This window comes from Octodon degus, unplaced genomic scaffold, assembly GCF_000260255.1.
Source record: "Octodon degus isolate 3935 unplaced genomic scaffold, OctDeg1.0 scaffold00064, whole genome shotgun sequence".
NCBI classification, from domain to species: Eukaryota; Metazoa; Chordata; class Mammalia; order Rodentia; family Octodontidae; genus Octodon; species Octodon degus.
The window spans coordinates 4120091-4142358 of NW_004524640.1; the positions used below are offsets into that span (position 1 = coordinate 4120091).

The 22268-nt window shown below is 37.1% G+C and overlaps 1 protein-coding gene across 1 annotated transcript in view; it reads right to left on the reverse strand.

Annotated features, from left to right (window-relative positions):
- The window catches only part of Sox5 (SRY-box 5), a 419324-nt gene that overhangs the window by 345771 nt on the left and 51285 nt on the right, over positions 1 to 22268 (reverse strand). Inside the window, exon 2 of the mRNA XM_004634556.2 lies at positions 19349 to 19580. Coding sequence (XP_004634613.1) covers positions 19349 to 19580 — 232 coding nt within the window. The remainder of the gene's footprint in view (positions 1 to 19348; positions 19581 to 22268) is intronic.

The following is a 22268-nucleotide window of genomic DNA, read 5'->3' on the forward strand; positions in this document are numbered from 1 at the left end:
CATGTGGTGCTGGGGGATTGAACCGCGGTCCCTGATGCTTTGCCAAGCTTGTTCTAAGTAGGTGCCTTAGACCACTGAGCCATCTCTCCAGCCCCCGGAGATTATTCTTTGACAGAAAGAAAGTCTTTCATGAATAAAATCTATTGAGGTTTCTGATTTTCTTCATAATCCTACAAAATGATACATTTCAACATGATTCTTAAATTTATTAATTAACTTCATATATAAATATTTACAAATACATTCAATAGAATACTACTGCCATTAATAAATTTAATGTAGGAGTTATATTACATTATACAATTAAACATGGAAAACATCATGTAAGAAAAAAATAACCAGTTTTTGGAACAATATAATTGAATTCTCAAAACCTTTTATTATGCACCTACAATATTTGAATGGCAGTGGAATACCCATCTCTGACAAAATTAAACAAAAAGGGGGATAAATGAAAGACCATTTTGAACTGAAATATATATCTGTATATACAAATTAGGATAGACACACAGCTATTTTCTCTTAGTTCAGTGAGAAGAAAGATTTGTACTAATATTGTTTAGACAACATACCATGTGTACATCTTGTACTCTGAGTAACTACTATGAGACAACAATATGCAATGTATTAATTATTGTAACTGTCCTACTAACAAGTTTTGAAACTGTCTCATTGCCATTTCTTTCTCAAAAAAATTAATTTAAAAAAATTTCATATGGAATACGACTATCAAAAGTAGAATTGATATGCTTTCTGAAATGATTTGGTTATATAAACACTAATTTGAACATTGCATGGAACAGGCATTCTTTAGCACATGATTTTAAGGAGTCTAGAACTGATTATACAGTCTTCATAACTGTAATGATATTACTTTATCTTTTCCAATTTTGTAGATATATGTTTGGATTTTCATTCATTAATCTAGAGGAATGTTTGCCTAATTTTGTCTCAGGTTACTATTGTTCTGCTTTTATGCCTAGGTTGGAGTTGCGTGATTATAATTTTTATGCTTCTGAATAACTGGCTATTTCCTCCTATTTATTCTTTTCAGTAAAAAAGTCATTCAAAGTTACAGGTTTCCCTAACATTAAGACTCTGATCATTTCATACAAGCTTTATTAGACAACATTTATGCTGTCATACCGCAACAGTAAGTATTGACTTGTGACTCGTAATTCTTCTTTTAATTACTCAATAGTATAAGCTCTTAAAAGTTTCCATATGATCTCTATATAAGTTAGTTAACTGTATTTGTCAAATCCAATGCCTTTGTGTTCTACCTAATCTATCTCTTAAAAAGCAAATGAACCCCAAGATGATGGTACAGGCTTATGATGTAAACTTTCTGGGAGGCCAAGGCAGGAAGATCCCAAACCGAACTTATCATTGGCAATTTAACAATGCAGGAAGGGCTGGAAGATAGTTCTGTGGTCTAAGAGCCTGCCTGGCAAGCGCAAAGACCCAGGTTCAATCCCTGGCACTGCATAACCTACAGGTCACCAAAACCAGGTGTGGTGGTATATACCTGTAATCCTAGACCAAGCTATGTAGTGAGATCCAGTACTAAATAAATATATATGTTCCTTGAAAAGGGGAACAGAAAGTGAAGATAGAGAAAAGCCTCAAACTCTGATGATGCTGTATCACCTAACTTCTCAGTCCTCAATGCAATGAAATGAATTACTGCTCAATGCTAAAAGCTGAGAAATACAGGAGAAAGTAGTTACTTAGTCACTATCTAGATTAATGAAAGGAGTGGCTACTGCATCAAATCTGATGGTGGAAGGGCTCACCCGATTAAAGAGTCTGCAAGCAGGGGCAGGGGCTGGGGGTTCAATCCCTGGGTCTGCCATCCTGGCCCTGCCCCCAGGGTGCACTGACATACTGGGCGTGGTGGCACATGCCTGTAATCCCAGCTCTTGGGAGGCTGTAAACAGGAGAATCACTACAAGTCCGATCTAGTAGTGAAACCCTGAACACGCTGTAGACCCTTCCCTAAAATACAAAAACAACAACAACAACAACAACAGGAAAAAAAAAATCTGATGGTGGAAACAGAAAGAAGAAATTATGGTGGTGAAGAAGGAATAAAAGACTAACTTCAATTAAACTTTTTAATATTAGCTCCTAAATAAGGTAATGGTAACACTTTTGTTCATATTTTCTTTTCTTTGAAAATATACAATGCTAATGACCCTGGGTATAAGCAAACTGCATGACATGAAAAATCTTGCATTAGTCAAATAGTGCAGTACCAGTGTGTCTTAGGATGGATTTAGTTAGGTAAGTCCCTCTTAAATGAATTATGTTTTCTCTTTTTCACAGTTCTGACAACAGGCCTAATTGGGGAAAAGGCAGAGACACATGATAAGAAAGGTGAATCAACATCAAGATTTAAGGAAAATATTGTCCTTGTTCCACACTCCTCATAAGCTTTTGCATTTCTAGAGACTGGACCCTGAATCTAGGATACCAGAGAGCTGATCTTCAACCCTATAGTAGGATTCCAGGGAGTCAATGACTCAAAATGTAGAGAAAAGAATGCTAGATGAATTGTTTTAGTGGTCAATAGCAATAGGTAGATCACAGAAGAAATTCTAGCATGGAATCCCTGTGAACATTCTCTGAGGATGCTAAGAGAATATACTTCTCACAAAATAAGCAGGCTCACAGCTGTCCCTGTAAGTCAGTATCTCACTTGCTAGATATATAGCCCCAGTGTGAGGATGTACCCCAGTAATACCCTAAGACAGAATTAAGCTCTAGAGAAGCAATAATCTGTTTTGGTTTCTCAGGGCCCTTAGGGAATATAATGAAAACTATGGACACTGTCTCTGGAAAAATTTGTGAGCATATATATCACCCAGTTCTAGGAGTTTCACAGACTCCACAAAGCTCATCTTACTCCCTGGACGTGATTTAGTACTTAGGTTAAAGAATGCGTGCTCTAGAGGTTATTGGAGAAGCAGTCCACAGAGCTATCCTTAAAGGCTGCAGTTCTGAGATGGGGAGGTATGAAATGAGCGTCTATGATATGTTATTTGGAAGTCTAATTTGGCTGCTACATTGACTCAAATTCTAATAGCACTTACTGACTGAAGAAAATTACACATTTGATTTTGGTTGTTTATCAACATATTCACATTTTAAGAAACATAAAAATTGTTAACTTATATCCTATATGTAAATATTCAAAACATAAAGCACAAAAAACCTAAAGGAGCTACACACTATTTACAAGGGGAAATTGCTGATGCACAGTGATGTGATTCAGCTTTGAATCACGGTATGTGCAGTTAACATCTTGTGGTTATATTTTTCCCCATTATTCCTCTTCCCTGTATCCTTTCCTGCTGATCCCCTTCTCCATCTCTAAAAGTCTAGTTTCTTGTCATCTCTACTTTAGACAAGAAACTAGTGATTAGTGTTTGGTCCTAGGACCTCATCTCCCTCTTGGTGTATGACTCCTTCCTAATAAAAATTTATAACGAATTGGTGGGCTTAAATAATATCTGATAAATTCTGGGAAGATAGAATAATATGGTTACCTTGCTAGTTCTCTTGGGCTAGACTCTCTCTCTCTGTCTCTCTCTCTCTGTCTCTCTCTCTCTCTCTCTCTCTCTCTCTCTCTCTCTCTCTCTTTCTCCCCTTTCTCTCTCTCCTCTTTTTCTCTCTTTCCCCTCTCTTATCTCTTCTCTCCCCTCTCTCCCCTCTCTCCCCTCTCTCATCCTCTCATCTCTCTCCTCTCTGCCCTCTCTCCCTTCTCTCCACTCTCCACCCTCTCTTCTCTCTCCTTCTCCCTTTCCCTCCCTCATCCCTCCATCCTCTGTTCGCTCTCCCTCCACCTGACCAATCAGATACATGAGTGCCTGAGCCTTATTTCTCCTTCTCCGTATCTCTTTCCCACCAGCAAAACCTTATGGTAGAGCAGTGGACTCTTACAAATATTAAGGAGGTGTTTGTAGAATAATAAAAAAACAGATTAAAATAAGTAACAGCAGGTATACTCTTAAATTCAAATATGTAAGGGTTGTATATTATTTATAGAACATTGAGTAAATACAATTTTCATATTTCATCCAATGTGGCCATGCATCTTTTGTCATCTTAATATAAAAATATTTTCCATAATAATTTAAAGACAACCATATTTTAATCCTAGTATGTTTTATGAGGAGAGAGAGGGAGCAGGGGAGGAGGAAAGGAAACAGGAGAGAAGAGAGGGAGACAGAGTAAGGGGGAAGGAGAGAGAGACAGACAGACAGACAGACAGACAGACAGACAGACAGACAGAGACACAGACACAGACACAGACACAGACACAGAGGCAGAATCAGAGGCAGAAATAGAAACTGAGAAAGCAAACCTTAAATATCATCTCTCTTCTAGGCAGCAATGGCAGCAATTTCCCCTGATGAAGAGGTCACCACTGTTTAACAGTGTGCTGCCACGTTAATTTAGTATGACAAGATAAAGCAGTAATCTCAGCTCCTGGAGGCTGTAAACCGCCTGCTATCCAGGGACATGCTCAAGTTGATTTGCACTGTATATCACTTTATACAATTGCCGTGACAAAGCCCCCTGAGTTCTCACATGTAAATCTCTGGATCCCTCTCTTCCCTTTCCCCTCTTTCACTCCCTTGCAGTTTCTCTCTCTTTGCCTCATGTCCAGGTAGAACATATCCACTCACTGCTAATCTCTGAAAACTTAATACTCTGCACATGACAAGGAACACACAATACACACTCCTCTCACAACCACTCTGCCAAGTCCCCCAATTTAAGAGAAGATGTTCAGGGACTTAGATAATCCATTGATCCCACTTGCATCGGCTTTTATATTTCAATCTGTCGTGTTAAGTTGTCAAGAGCAGCGATTAAACTGATGTTTCATGATTCGAGATTTACTTTCCTAGGAATGATAGTTTTCAAAGCTCATCTTAGGAAGTTCTGCTTAAAGATTATCCCTACAAAAGCTGATGTATCTTTGCTAGTATAAGTCTAGTAATAAAACAATAAAGTGGATAGACTCAGCATTATAAACATAAGAATGTAAAACTGAATAAAATTTGGATTTTAAAAGAATGTCATCTGTGTAGTTCTTTCTGCATGAAGCAAAAACACCATATGTAAAAAAAGGGGGGCGTGCTTCTATCTATGTAAAACAAAAATAATTATAGAGTCACTGAATAGGATATAAGCAAACAGGAAAGAGCTTATATGACACTAAATAAAATGATCATATAAGATACATGAGAGACATGACAAGTTGAAGTTTTATTAAATAAAACAAAGGCACAGATATATTTTATCATCAAGAATTAGCAGTTGGAGATATAGGCATTTTGGTTGAGGATGTCAGTTTTATATGCAATATGTCAGATTTCTGACAGACGAGATGTTATATTATAAAAATCCACTTGTATTATGCCTTTTCCTCATATCATATCCTTTTTACATTATCTCAAGCTGTTCTTGTGGGTAAATTAGAGAAGAGAGTTCAAAGGACTCTAAAGCAATAAACACAATACCAATAAACAAAGGACTAAGCCCCAGAGAGAACCTCTAAAGCTCCCCAGCGAATAGGAATTTTAGAGTGGAATGAAAGTGGAAACAAAAAACACAAACACAAAAACAGGACACGCTACATGATAAAACCAAAGTGGCAAGCACAGTCCACAACAGCCATATCCTACAAGGAACATGAAGGAGGGTATTAAACTTTAGAAAGTTCAATCAGGAAGATGAAGTAATTTTAAAATATATTCATATGTGACCTGCTGTCTGCTCCTGTTGTGATGATACTGTTATTTTTTTTCTGGCAACTGTTCCATGCATAGTACATTAAGCTTCAAAAACATGACATGGAAGACAACAGGGCTATGGGGCTTTGCTGGGTGATAGCAAGAGTTCTCACCACCAGCACACTCACTAGTGCACAGCACTGCACAAGATCTTTGTCCCTTTTAATAGCTCTATCAACTACTTAGGGACTGAGTATCCTGCCTTCTAGATTTAGATAAAATTACACTCAGGTTGTCTTTCGTGAGTTTACAAGACTGAAACATTCACATGTTCAACTATAGCCATGTGTCACTACTCAAGGGAGGGGATACATTCTGAGAAACCAGAGTGTGCTTACACATACCTAGATGGCGTCATCGTCTACATGTCAGGCCACGTGAGAGTCTTAAGGCACCATTATCATACATGCAGACTACAGTTGGCTGAGTTTGTTATAGGGTCATGATTACATTTTGAAATACTTGCTGTGTGTCAACCACTGTACCAGCCTCTAGGGAAATGGTAATGAGCAAGACAGATGCAGTGCCCCAAAGAGATTATAGAGCTTTCTCCTTCAAATGAGTTTGTACCTCATGTTCAATATGAATAAAAAAGAAGATAAGGACAGAACTTAGCACTAAGACTACTGAACTTCTTCATGTGGGAGGCAAATGTGAGTGATGGATTTCAAGGCCACTAGAAGCAAAAGAAATTGTTTGGAGCCTGATTAAAAAAAGGTCCTCTTTTCCATGAAGTGACGGCAATTCATCAGCACAATACAAACTAGAACTGCGGCATCTATTAGAAGCTGGCAAAGCCTACCATGTGAATTTTATTATTTAGTCCTTACAACAATTCTTATATAGAGAAGGTTATTTATTATCTCCAGCCTAACGGGAGAAAACAAGGCATGGAGAAGTCAAAGAACTTAGAAAAGATTGAAGATCTTTTATGATTTAGAATCTGATGGGACAAGGGGGAGCTTAGACTTCTTCGCTTGCCATTATGTGTCTCCTAAGCTTGTCAGAATTCTGCTTGACTTGGCTTCTAATGACTTCTGTTGTTATGGTGATGGATAGAGATGAGAGGGGTCATTCAACAGCCCTAATTGGTAAAAATTCAGCTGCTAATGAAAACTATTTATGATAAATATATTGATCATAAACATTTGACTGATAGACTATCAGGCTAAAGAAATGGCTTCACTTTTCCATAGTTAAAAATACAAAAACAACCTTTTTAATGTGAAGAGCTTGAGTTTTCTATTTTCATTTCTCATTGCCAAGCATTTTTCCTTAGTTTGAGGATATCCTGTAGGATTCTTACATGAATACATATGACATTTAATAGAATGGATTGCTTTTCTTTTCAGTGACAGAACCTAAGCATTTTAAAGCACATTTTTAACTAACAACATTTACAGAGTATCGTCTGGATGATAAGTTATGTGACAAGTATCAGCGCACTTTAGCTAGACTGACTTCCTGAAACATTATAAGCACATCCTAACTCAGATGCAAGTTGCTATTGTCTCCATTTTTAAGGATTTTTTTTTCTTCTCGAATGCCTGCAGGGCACTTTTGGCTGGCTGGAGTGTTGTGGGGATCGAACTACAGCAACCTGAGGCTGACAGCTTTGTGGAAGTAGCCACTTAAAGAACTGAGATAGGGCCAGGCCCCCTATTGTCTCCATTTTTAAAACATCAAAAATAGGATCAAGAAATTTTCCATGACTTGCTCAATGCCTTACAGACAGAAGAATTTGAAACTTACCAAATATATATATATATATATATATATATATTATATAATTTTTTTTTGTGGTACCAGGGATCGAACTCAGAACCTTGCATTGCCAGGCAAGCTCATATTCCACTGAGCTATCTCCCCAGCCCCCCTTACCCAGTAATTTTGTCATTAGATTCCATGTACTTAGCATCATGGTATGTCAACTCTCATAAAGAGCAAACAAAATGTACTGACATGTTACATACAAACTGTGCATTAAAGATTTAGTGAGTATCTTTGGAATCATACATGTTGTGCAAAAGGCTGTACAGAAATTGCTATACATATTCTGCAATAACCAACCCTTGCTCTACTTAAAACCATCTAACAAGATACAAATCAGCCAAACACTGAGTTAGGATAGAATAAGTAACAGAAAAGTTTTACCTGCTTGTCCCAAAAGCATTCTAAAGGGTTTTAAAACTATGAAGAGGACGTTACTGTGTGTTTAGAGATGGGGCAATGAGCACACTCATTAAGTGCTTGAGCTCCAGGGTCATGAACCTAGATCCTATCACTTACTCATCAGGCAAGTCACTTTAACCAAAGCCGTTTTCCATCTGTAAATTGGGGATAATCACATCTGCTGAACTCAGTGAGTTGTATAAGACTGGCAGAGATAATAAATGTGGGCTGCTAAGGCACAGAACACACTGAAGCAGTGCTATTTCAATTCTTCTTCATGATTATATACCTCATTCTAAACAGCAGTGGCTTTTGAAATCTCCCATATCTGAATTTGACACATTGGACTAAAGATGGGACAGAAGATAGATTCACAGAATACCAAGTTGCTTCCTATGTTCTACCCGAAGGAAATCAGAATCTCCCACTCACAAGAAGTGTGTTCTCCGGCTCCTTGTCTCTAGTGGTGAAAAGGATTCCGGCCACCACCATGAAGCCTGAAGATGAATGCTGGGAAAAGCCCAGAAATTTCCCTTCCTCCAGGATGTGTGTCTACAGAGATGGAAGGGTCCTCAGGGGGATGGGGACGTGGGGACTAGGAATAGAACATTTTAAGTCTAACACTAAAATTATTGAAGTTTAATTTTTCTGTTACTCATTAATAACATGTCTTCCACTTTAATGTGGGCATGTTTTATATCTGTCTATAAACACGATGCTACTACATGTTATCTTTAGATTTATTTATACACCTGCCTTGCTACATCCTACCTCCAGTGTAAATTTCTCATTAACCCTTAGAATATTATTTGGTAGTTTAGTGATATCGACAAAAAAGATGAACTGTTTTCTCTGGAGACAGGCTGGCTTTTTAAGAGCTAAGAAGTGGCACTGAAGTAAACACTGCTTCTCTCTATAATGATAACACTGTTTGTTTGCCTTGCTGCCACCAAAGCAGCCTTGCCTGAGAAAGACACAGAATCCAGCGACTCGGGCTCATTTCCTTCCTCACGTGATGGCCGAGTCACAGAACTGGTCAAGGCCACTCTCCTTGGAGTTACCCCTCATCCACTCACATGGGTCATTCCTGAATATGGCCTCTGGAAAAAGAAAAATTTATAAAGCATTTTGCCTTTGCACCAAGGAGATACGTAACCAAATGAACCAATAAAAACTGTCAACTCAAGTTAGATTTACATTTATTTCTTTCAAACACCAAGGAATTTTCCAAGAAAATGGAGAAAACCCTCCAGGGTTTATATTCTAAAGCAAAAAAAGGGGGAGAGGCTGAGATGATCAAAACTGGAAGTATAAAAAATGCTACCAGGAATTTAGTTTAGATGCTTCCTCTAAGCCAACACAATCATGGCATCTCAGACCTTTAAGGAAATATTCAAGTCATAATGATTTTTATTTTTTTACTATTTACTTATTTATTTTGTGGGACCAGGATTGAACTCAGGACCCTACACTTATTCTGCTGAGCTATCTCCCAGGGTCAAAAGTTTATTATTATTATTATTATTATTATTATTATTATTATTATTATTTGTGTGTGTGTGTGTGTGTGTGTGTGTGTGTGTGTGTGTGTGGCTGGCTCAGGCTGGCTTAAGGGTGGTCTGGTAATGAAGATAGAGGTGGCGATTGAACCATGATATCCTACACCTGACTGCATTTACATGAGCAGTAATGATTTTTAAACTCACGTAATGTGACTACTAACGTTGTTTATTCTAAGCTTTCTCACTTCAGATTGACATTACTTAAAAAATTCATTTTTATCGAAAATAATTTCCCCAGGCATAGTAGTGCATGCGACTATGATCCCAGCACTCCACTCGGGAGGTTGGAGCAGGAGGATCTTTGCAAGTTCAAGACCAGCATGGGCTACAAAAATGAGTTCAAGGTCGGTCTGAACTGCATGGTGAGACCTTGTCTCAAAAATACAAACAAACAAACAACAACAATAATAGTAATAATCACCATCATCCCCTTCTCGTCTACCTCTTAGATTTTTCTATTACACAGAAACCCTTATTTTTTTAAATTACCACCTCAAAATCCTTTTATTTTTCTGTTTATACTCTTACAGGAGAGTTATATATGTTTAATAGACATAATATGTGAAAAAGCAAACTGTACTAAAAACTATACAATGTTATGATTTTCTTTCTTAACACCTAAATAAAGTGCATTCCACAGATGCTGCTTACAAAGATCACTTTTTTATTTCTAAGGGACAAAAGACCTCTGTTTCTGACTGATAAAGCAAATGGGGAATAAATTATAAGCATTACTTGAAATGTTTTGCCACGGACAGCTCTGAGTCCTACCAATTTGATTCCATATCCCCAAATCAGGCATCTATACCTCATAAGTACTGTTTCTTTTGGATTCTTAGGTGACTGTCCTTTGAAAATGTAAACAAGAAATATTAAGAAATACAAACTTTTTTATTACTTCTACTCATACAGTAATACATCAGAGTTACATGAATATTCTTCCTTGTTTCTCATACTTTGCATCAAAAATTTTAGAAAGAAAATTGAAAATAACAAAATAATTTAAGTAACCAGAAACTGGAGAAAAAGTAATTAATGCTATTGACTTAAAATGGAAGCTAAGGGCCGATGAGATAGCTCAGTGGACTAAGCATCTGCTTAGGCAAGCATAGGGCTGGGGTTTGATCCCTGGCATCACATGCCACGCCAGCCCTGCCCCCGGGAAAGGTACAAGGAGTCCGGGTGTGGTGGTGCACACCTGTAATCCCAGTGATGGGGAGGCTGAAAACAGGAGGATCAGTATGAGTTGGAGCTATGTGGTGAGACCCTGCACAAAAATAAGTAAATAAATAAATAAATAAATAAATGGAAGCTAGTAACAGGTACATGGAGAATATAGGGATAGTTCCTCATTCACATTCACTAGGTATAATTGCCAAAAGTTCTGTGGAATACCATACAGTATTCTGAGTCTTATTTTGTCAACAAAGAATATTAAAAATAAATTCCTATTTATTATCAGTCATGAGTCCTGAAAGAAAAAGTAATACAATCATAGAATAAATTAGAGAAAGGCATTACATAGGTTGTGCAGAGCTCATTACCCTGTCCCTTTTATCTAAAACACAGTGAAAAGTTTACCATAAAACGACTGGATCTTTATGATTCACACGCAGTAGTAGCACAACTCTATGCTGGCTGTAGGAAAGTCTGGCAAACTCCCAAGAGCCAATATATGTAAAGAGGAAGGAAGTCCCTATGGGAGGACAATGGTGCTGATTGTCTGACCCCATCTCCCTTCCTCATAATGGCACTATTGAGAGCCACAAGATGATCCATTAAGAAGGCTTTCTGATATGCAAAGTGAAAGAGAAAGGCAGACAGGAGCCAAGGAGGGAAGAATGGAAAACAAAACATCGAAGATAGGGAATGAAGTGCTCCTGCAAACATTTCATGAGTATTAACTTCCACATAGAAATAATCTTTCTGTTCTGAATAACACAATGAGATATACATGACCGTCTGTCCATTTCACAAGCCAGGAAGAGCACTGCTGTCAGTGTCCGGTGCTGCTCTTTCGCATCTTTGCTATTTCCAGCATCTCAGCCAAGTATTTCCTCATTCTTTCCTCTGTGTTCAAGGTGGTCACCCAGATAAAGATAAAAGAGAGGAATCATTGAACACTCCTACAGCTACGAATTTGTTTCTGCCTCTATTAAGGTGAGGCCCACATGTTTACGAGATTCTCCACATCTTATATAAAAGGTGTGCAGTATACCTTGTGTTTGGTAGTCCTTGTCTGCTTCTGCTGAGTTATTTTAACTACAAAAAATCCTTAAGGAAACTGTAAAGCCATACTTTAGTATAAACACCTTGTATCAATGATAATTGATTACATATATATTTAGATAAATAGCAATTATTTCCTGCTGGAAACAATTTCAATTAACATATATATTATCTTCACAAGAACTACTTTTCAACTGAGAATCTCATGCATTAATGTTATAACTTTATATTACAGTGAGTTTTGTACATAATCTTACTTTCATACTGTACAAAGAGCTACATGAGGAAAGACACTAGCTTCTTTCCTACTTTTTGCTGACAGTCAATGTGCAAATCCAAGTTGCATCTTTCTGCAACACACCTCAGTCAATAAAAGACATTAAATTCCACTAGAACAAATCTTTTACAGCAACGATATACACTATTGCAACATTTAAAGTTTTTCTATGCACTCTTGAAGCTGAAGCTGGAGGATCCCCAGGCACCAGAGTCTAGCCTGACTAGACAGTAGGTACAAGACCACTCCAAACTACTTAGGGAAATCTTTTCTTAAAAAAAAAAAAAGAGTTCTTTTTATTCCTCTATCACTACATGACACTGCATTGGGAAGTGAACTGTAGGCCCTTATTAAGTGTTCTGAACAATCTCACAACTCCACATAGCAGTTTGTTGTTTTTTGTTTTGTTTTGTTTTTGTTTGTTTGTTTGTTTGTTTGTTTTTGCTGAGCCAGGGATTGAACTCAGGCCCTTGCATTTAACAGGGAAGCACTTATTCTACTGAGCCATCTCCCCAGCCCAGTTTTTTTCATGTAAGCATATACTCACGTCATTTCTCACATCCTGCGTAACTTTAAACTCCATAGCAGGGCCTATGAGTAAAGATTTTCTGAACTTCCTATCAGACACTCTCCTAACACCAGGCTGAGTAGAGCGGTACGACAATGGAACATGAATTATTGCAAAGCTTATACAATGCTTTTGATTCACTTCTACCAGTGGTGTTTCACAATCTATTTTTGCTAGACCTGGGGGTTTTGGTTGCCAAAAACAGTGTGAATATAAAGCTAGAACTACTTACATTTTAATTCAAGTTTTGGATTATATCTAGAAAACATCTTCATATGGTATTTTCTGACAATGTGTATAGAAAAATGTAGCAATGTAATTTCACTGTATGATAAACATCAATTTACCATAAAAAATATGAACTTGTCACTCTTTTCACCTTGTTTCAATTGAATGGGCCTTGTTCAGATAAGCAAGGCTATCTCTCAGAGAAACAAGAGTTTATAGATAAACTGTGTGAAATCGGGTATGTGTGTGTGTAGCATTATCCTGCCTACTATCATAATTTTAAACTGCCACCCTGCACATATGGCTCGCAAGCTTACTCTATCTGAATCTCTCTGAATCTATTCTCCATGCTATTAAACTGAGCACATTCCACATCGTTCAAAAGTAATTACACTTTTGTCTAGAGTGTAGGAGACAGCTCTCCCTAAACAATGAAATTCTCATTATTAGAACTGGCACCATAACCACACTGGCTTAACAACGGTGTGCTTTATAGCATCACAATAACTTACGCTAAGTTTGATACACAAAGGTAACCAGAAATTGAAAAGCATATAAAACAGCACCATATAAAAATAGCAATCTTTACCACACCATAATTAAGGTCCTATTCTGAGACTTATTTTTAAGGCACACATGCAGTTTTCTCTTTTCCTCCTTAAATTTTCTGAATATTTCATACATAACACTATCCTAGACAAACTTCCAAAACATACAATGAACTTACTTAGATGCTGAGCACAATTTATAAAAACAAGTAGCTCTAATTGCAGAAATAATACAGCAATTAAAAAATATACTGTATAAATAAAGAATTCTGGGTGCTGACAGTGAGCCCAAGCAATAAAGAGCCTGTCCTTGTCATGTGCACTGAGTGATTTTTTTTCAAGCCTTAAGTTCGACTGCATTCATTGGAGCTTGACTGTAATACTCTACCTAGGTGTCTACTATATGTCTAAATGTTATTAAAGATTAACTTAAAAACAAATCTATTTCCTCTTTTAATGCACTTAAGGGATAAACTAACTCACACTGGATTATGCTTTATATTAGGGTCCCTGCAACATTTAAATCTATTAACTTTAGGATACATACATATTATTAAACTAAGACAATATACACCCCAGAGGGTTTTAAGAATTCCAGGAAATGCCATCAATATAAACAATACATGACATGTAAATAATGTGAGGCTTCCAAATCCAGTGGCTTTTTAAATATGAAAAAAATATACACAGTTGGGCACAGGTGGAGACAGGTGGATGACCTGAGCCCAAGGGTTTCAAATCTGTCCGGGCAGCACAGAGAGGCCTCACATAAAGTGGGTCAGGGCAACTGAAGGCTGGGGTGCAACATATTGGTACAGCAAGTTCCTAGCATGCGTTAGGCCCTGGATTACATCCTAAGCAATGCAAAATATAGAAATATACACATGTAAATATTGCATAGCAAAATTCAGCTATCTCTTGAGCTACTTCAAAGTTTCTAATGAAAATATTATATTGTGCATTCAATACAAGAGTGGCTTAAGGAATCAAAAGAGTTTGGCTGAGACAGAATATGCTTTCAAAAAATAGACAACTGATTATTCAGGAACCACAGGTGGTCAAGACTTTCATTTCACATCACATTTGACACTGGAACAACAATGTCACCAGCAGAAGTACCACGCAACCAGACAGAAAATGAGCACTCAATGACTGCTCCGTGTTCTTCAGCTGCTTGGGATGAGGCTGCCTCCCTCGCTTTTCACCCTGTTCCCTCTGGGGTTCACATTCTTGGTAAATGACATGGGGTCACATCCTGGACACAATCATATAGTGATTTTGAGGAGTCAGGATCATTTGTGTGGAAGTGCCAATGTTTGAATTTGAGCCAGATAAAGCTATAATCCTCCCTTTCTGAAGCTGTGTGTATTGTGATAGTATGTCATTAACATTGTGCAATTAAAAAAAAAATTCGTACAGGGTCTTGCTCCGCAACAGCTCAGACCCATAGTGATCTTCCTGTTTTAGCCTCCCCAGTGCTGGGATTACAGGTGTGTACCACCACGCCCAGATTCTGTGGCAGGCTTGGTGAGGGGCCGGCACAGCACGTGGTACTAGGGATCAATCCTGGGTCCTTGCGTTTGGCAGGCAGGCACTTAGACCGCCAAGCCATCTGCCCAGGCCAACACTGTGGAATTTTTATCTCAGGAAGTATTTTCCAACTTAAGCTTTTTACTCACAGTATCTTTTTATAACCTTAAGGCAACATTGTAAGAATCACTCAGTGGTTTTTACCTCACGTCACAACTATTTGGGCCATACAAAATATACACATTCCCAAATCTTTCTTCCTCAAGAATTTCATACAAATGTCACACATAAATACACAATGAAATATGCCTTTTTTTTTCTCTCAAATTGGACTCTGATACAAAGATGATGAAACATTCTGTTTTCAAAGATACTGAGAAGAAAAAAAAAAAAGAAAATGTACTTCCTTACTGAAATAAAAGAACCTATTGTGAACAGAACAATGGCCTGGTACATAAAAAGAAAGAAGGAACAAGCATTTGTATCGAATAATAGTACTATAAATACATTTAATAGTTTTGATAAATTAGTCAAATACATCTTAATCAGTTTCACTGTTGAATACACCATGACATTCTGCTTTGTGAATATCTAGTACTATATTACTTTCTAGATCTAAAATTTCTAGAAAATATACATAGTGATCATGATTTAGAATCTTTTCCTATACCCAGAACATATCTACTATTTATCTATCCATATAAGCTCAGCCATAAATTAGTATGCATTATATGCTAGACCTCAGAAGCACACACACACACACACACACACACACACACACACACACACACAACTGGACTTTAGAAAAGAAATATAATGCATAGAAAGGTAGATAAGTAAACACATAAATTATAATGTAGACCATGAGAGAGACTATAAAAGAGTGTCACGAATAGAAGAATAATGTCACTGCAATTTTATCTTGGGAAATCAATGAAAGCACCCAAGAAGTAGCAATCTTTTAATTTAGTCTTTTGGGACAAACACAATTTACCAGGAAGGTAAAAGTTGAAGAGTTCTCCAGGTATGAAGAATAAAAGTATGTCCTTCATAAGCCATCTGTTATGTCCGTAAGTACATGTGAAAAGTTTGACATTACTGAAGCTTTGGATCTACAGCAGAATATGGAAAGAGAGGAAAACAAAGCCATGGACTGACATTAATTTGCTGGCAGACTTTGCTAAGTTAAGGAGTTTCACACACAAAAAAATTGTGTAAGTGAAAGGACACACAGGTTGAAAGTGAGATAAACAATCCAAGTCTGGTGGAATTTGGAAGAAAGGTTTGAAAGAAAAACTGAAATTTTGAGGTCATATAGACAATGCCTCCAACTGTCTACTTAAAAGATGAAAAGCAGATCAATTTGAGAAGCATATGAAGTAGAAGTAAATTTAGAAACCATTTAGACATAAAATAATATATAGACATGAAGTGAAAGTTTAATTTTCCATATCATTACAACTAAAATGAATCATGTGTACAGAAATTACACCAACTTCTAGGAGAGCAAATTTCAACCTTATTGGATTTCTGGTCAATTTGGAAATCCAGTGAAAACTCTAACACTACTGAGATATGCACATATACACAGAATTCTCCAGTTTCTTTCAGTACGTCCAGATTAAGAACTTCTTCTGTATATGGAGTTCCTTGAGGGAAGGGGTTGTGTTTTATTCAGGACAGTTCCTATATCAGCCAACAAAGGCCTGAGTACCAGATAGGAAGCTTACAATAATACTTAGTTACAATGAATTGTCAATTAACAACTGCATGATTTTATTTATATGAACTCCCTGAATTGCAGCATCCCCTCCATGCCACTAAACTTATGCAACAATATACTTTTCTCCTATCCATCTCAGAACATACTTAACACCACCTTCTCTTTTTGGTATTCTTCTAATGGTATCTATTTTCATTCCACTCAGCAAATTCATATTATATATACACAGGACTATCATAGGAAAACTAGTCCAAGAGGAATTCACCATTGCACTCTGTTGAGAGAAGGCAAAGGCTCTACAGGATGTGGGGTACCAAAAGAATCTTACTGCTTAAACTGTTGATTTGTCACTACTCAATTTTTGTCTTTTTTCTAGTCTTACTTTTCTGAAAGAAAAGAAAAAAAGTTATACCATTGCACTAATTGACATTAAGTCATTAGAAAGAACAAGAAGGAATTCTGGGTAGGATGATTTAATTTACCAAGCACTAGATAATGAGACTATAAAATACGCTGGATCCTATGAAGATCTGGCAGTATATAAGGTTTACAATGAATGCCACAGTTGGACAATCTGAGTAAACTCTGGTTCACCCACCGATTAGATGTAACCTAGAGAAAGTAATTTAGTCTTTCTCTCCCTGTCTCTGTCTGTCTCCCTATCTCTCTGTCTATCTGTCTCCGTGTGTGTGTGTGTGTGTGTGTGTGTGTGTACACACACAGTATTATTACAACAGAGTAATTTATACACTTTGAACATTGAATACTATGCATCACCTTTTCCTTTCCAGTGTGTGTGTGTGTGTGTGTGTGTGTGTGTGTGTGTGTGTGTGTAACATAAAAATAAACCAACAAAAGTATAGTACAGGGCTGGTGTGATAGCTCAGCGGACTAAGTGCCTGCATTGGCAAGTTCAGGGACCAGGGTTCTATCCCCAGTCTCACATGCTACACTGGCCCCATCCCCTGGCAACCAAGTCTGGTTGTGGTAGCGCACGCCTGTAATCCAAGCACTGGCAAGGCTAAAAATAGGAAGATCACTATGAGTTTGAGCTGTGTAGTGAGACCCTGTACCAAAAACATAAATGAAAAAAAAATAATACTACTATACAGAATGTCAATTACAATAGAGAATGCCATATTTCTTCCTTTCTTTGATTATTTAGTCTTTCTGTGCCTCTGTTTCTTCATTATATATAGAAGATTAATAATAATGCCTCACTAAATTATTGTGAAGATTAGGGACTACTGTATTAATAAGTTCTTAAAACACCACTTCTGTGCTACATACACGTTATCTAAAAATTCTTGGTGAGAGAGTCTTGATGCAGTAAAGCACTCAGACAATTTAATACTCTCACGAGGATTAAAACACTGAACGGGAATATTTAAATCCAATATGAAAAGTCCAAATATCATGTCTATGCACAGCTACTGGAATACTTGATCCTTCTTGTTAATTTAAATTTCTGTCGCATAATTCGATAACATGAACAAGTGTACAGTTTTCCCCACTAAGTACATTTATCATGTACAAGAAGTTCCTAGAGCAATGGAGATTTAATGGAATTAGTGTTATCTCTAAAGGTATGAGACTGGATGACAACATATCACTGTTGATGTAACCAAGCTCACATGAACAGCACTCAGTCTGTGAAATAGAAAGCATGAAGGCTGCAGCAGCCATAGTGGAGTGGCCAAGGCAGGGTGGTTGGCAGTTAAGTGCCCTGCCACCCTGGGAACATGACGATTATGCATATCTAGTTGCTAAGAAGGATCCAGAAGTCCTGTGCTTAGGTGTCATGTTCAGAATTCAGACAAAGATGTTATGCTGCCATCGGACCTCTTGACTTGGAAGCCCCAGGTTCCTGATCTTCTGGAGTAAGCCAGACTCCAGGGTCCAGGGTAAATGCATTACTTTGAACATCATGTTTGATACTGCATGGAACACAATTGTGTGAGATTGACTTAGAAATTAAGTTAGTCTTATTGAGTCAAATAGCTCAGCGGAATAAAGTGCCTACAAGCAGGCACAGGGGCTGGGGCTTCCATCCCCACTGAGACAGAGATTGAAGCTGGGCATGGTGGCGCACACCTGTAATCCTAGCACTTGGGAGGCTGTAAACAGGAGAATCAATATGAGTCTGATCTAGTAGTGAGATCCTGAACACCCTGTAGACCCTTCCCTAAAATCGAGAAAAAAAAATTTAAAGTAGTCTTATTAGAAAACCAGTTTCTATGAAATAGATTCTAAATATCATAAGACTCCTGGAACCCTACAGGAGGAAGTAGAAAAGGAATAAAACACTGACTTATCACGGTGGAACCAGTCGAACTAAGTTCACCGCAACTCTATCTGGATACTAGTCTTTTTTATTAGGAAGATTATAACATTTACCTTTCTAATTTTAAATGTGTCACTTTAGCAGTATAGTTATATTTTATGCTTCTTTTCTGCTTCAATTAAGTGGTAAGTGTGGCAAAAGCAGAATGCTTGAAAAACAGAAACAAATAAACAAAATAACGTTTTTGTACAGCCTACTGGAAGCAATTCACTTCAAAGAATTCTAATATGCCAGGAGTGAATCTTGTGTATGGCTATTAAGTACAAGATAATTACCAAGCAGAGGACTGAAGCCAAACTATTAGAGGAGTAGACTGGTGAGAAACGTGAGTGTAGGCACAATAGACTATGAGAAACCTACCATTGTATTGTGCTGAGAAGTGGGAGTCCTATGGCCACAAGTCTCTTGCGTCAGCAGAGAAACTGGCTGAAATTCCTCAGAGTGAGGCTTGTTGGGAAAACTCACATGCAAGGGAAGGTGAAAGGCCGGGAGCCCGTCACTCTCCTCTTCTTCCACTTTCTGTCTGCTTGTCACCATGGCTACCTCTCCATCTGCTTCCCCATACGGAGAGGCTGGTCGCTTGGAAGACATCCTGGAAGGAACAAAAGAGGAGAAAATAATGAAACCTCCACATAAATCCTTAATGCCGTCATTGTGTGGTTAGGGGCCATTGTAACAGAAATGCCTTTTTGTGCTAGCGCAGAGCAGGAAACCATCCAAATACCACTGCAAAGTACACACAATCAGAAACAATGGCCAAGCAGGTAGCAACAGAACAGTGCTTGTTTGGTGGGAGAATAATGCACTAATATAGCACTCTCTTGTATTCTGGCTTCTTAAACAAGAGAATTCACCTAAGAACACTGCAGAATGAAAGACCATTCCATTTTAAAGGGGAAAAAATACCCATCTAGTTTTACACTTTGATAGACATTACTGAAGACGGAACATCTATGAATAGCAAATACTGTTGGCAGTTTAAAGGAAAGAAAATAACTAAAATTTCCTTCATCAGAAATATATTAAATCAGCAATGTGGGCCATTATAACAAATTTGCAATTCATTAAAAGTAAGATTATTGTGAAACATAGAAATATTGGTTAGGAGCAAACCTCAGAGCAACTGACAAAAAGTTTGGTATTTGTTTACAGTTCAAGTATCGAATATATCTTACAGTTACCTTTGAAACATTTGAGTCCCTGTGTTCCTTTACCCTTCCCCAATCACTCATTTTGGCATTTAGCTGTAAGACCAAATTTACGAGGTAATTTAAGAAGGCACAATATAAAAAAAATATCTGAAATCGACTTTCAAATCTCTATGAATGGACTAGGGAGATAGCTAAAAGCTTAAGGTTGTTTACTTGGCAAGCACAAGGTCCTGAGTTCGATCCCTGATACTGAAATAAATAAATAAGTAAATAAACCACTACAAATGACTAACACTTGTGAATTCACTTAGTTATTTACTCCATAGAATACTGAAACAAAAGAAAAAAAGCACTGAATATTTTGTTTCAATAATATGAGGCTGCATGAAAATGGGTTTAAAGAACTGAACAACACTTTAACATTTTCCTTATATTTGGGACATATTCAGAGGCATTAACAGAGTTTAAAATACATAGCAAATATTTTCAGTTCAGTGGAAAGTTCCTTTTTCATTAAAAGTTTTTTATCAAGACAAAATTGAGTTAAAACGTTTAATGATTTTTTTGTAAAAGCTTGTAGTTCACTACTTGATTTGACCTTGAAAAAGCCTTAATTTTTGTTCAACATACAGTGTTTTCTGAATCATCTATTTTTAATTTAGACCAGAAGGAAGAAAGCCAGAAAGTACTCACTAACTGCCATACCACTCTCTTCATATATTGCACAGATTTTAAGATTTAAAATGTATTTCAAAAAATACTTGCAATCATTATTGAATAAAACTATTATTAGTGTTAGAATTTTCAAAAGGAAAATGTACTCAAGTGCTAAAGATATCTTATTGAGAAACAAGAGGAGAGTAGAAAAAAAGTAAGTTCTTTAGGATCAGACCAACATAGGTTAAAATACTGCCTGTCATTTAATAGATGTGGATTTAATCTATCCTAGTATACTCATCTTCAAAGTAAGACATAATACCTGACTCTTCAGGCATATGAAAAAATACTAGTAGAGTGCTGGACACAGAGTAGATACTCAACATTTTAAATAAAAGCCCTTGCTTATTTTACAAGTTTTAAAACTGCAGAATGGCCCACTTGCCATCAAAACACAAACATTAGTGCAAGAAGACTTCCTTCTCGGAGTTGAACTGGAGAATCATCACGTTATACAATGTGTCCCATTAGAGAATGCACCCTGGCTAGCTGCACTTAACTGTAAACTGAACAAATGTATTAGCGAGTGTTTAAAAAAAATTGCTAACAGTGGAGGTGCTCATTAGCTAAAAATAGCAAGAAGGACAAAATTTTGCCGGCTACCATGATACACTGCCTAAAGGAAAAGTACAGTCCCCATTACACATTGAGTATTTTTAAGTACTTCCAATCGCATCACCAAGGTGTATTCAGCATGTATCCTAAAATATCGAGAAGAAACTAAGGCACAGGAATTAAAACACAATGGTTTAGTTTCATTCCCAATGCTATCTCTCTCACCAAATTGATATATTATTACATATAGTAACTTCTAAATACTAGAAAAATTTAACTCCCACTCTTCTGATCATGTTTCTATTCTAGAGAACAGACGGATCTGGAAAATTAGGATCTTTGTGAAAAGATTTGCCATGGTAAGGCAATAAAGGCAGTTTTAATTGTATGTGGTTTTCACCTGTAGCTGAACTATAAGAAGATTATACCTCTGTTATAACAAAACTTAGCATTTGTGGTTTGTATGGGCATTATCATTCTTACTGGAATTACTGAATTGGCAGTCTGCAGTCTCTATGATGTAATCATTTTCTCAACATCTGAAAGTGTGACACCAGTTCCTGAATCATCAAACATTAAGGTAGATAGAGAAGTAGTTTTTTTTTTTTTTTTTACTAAATTAATACACACCTTCAAAAGTGTGATCCTTCATTTTTTAAATTCACTAATATTAGTAATGTTTGTGAAAAACTCAATGTTCAGAAGTATACAAAAGGAGATAACGTAGACAGACTTTATCTCTCTTATTCCTTTTGAGAAGGAATACTCTTCTCAAAACTTGTATCTATTGGGGCCAGGGAGATATCTAGGTGGTCTAAATGTCTGCCTGGCAAGTGCAAAGATCTGGGTTCAATCCC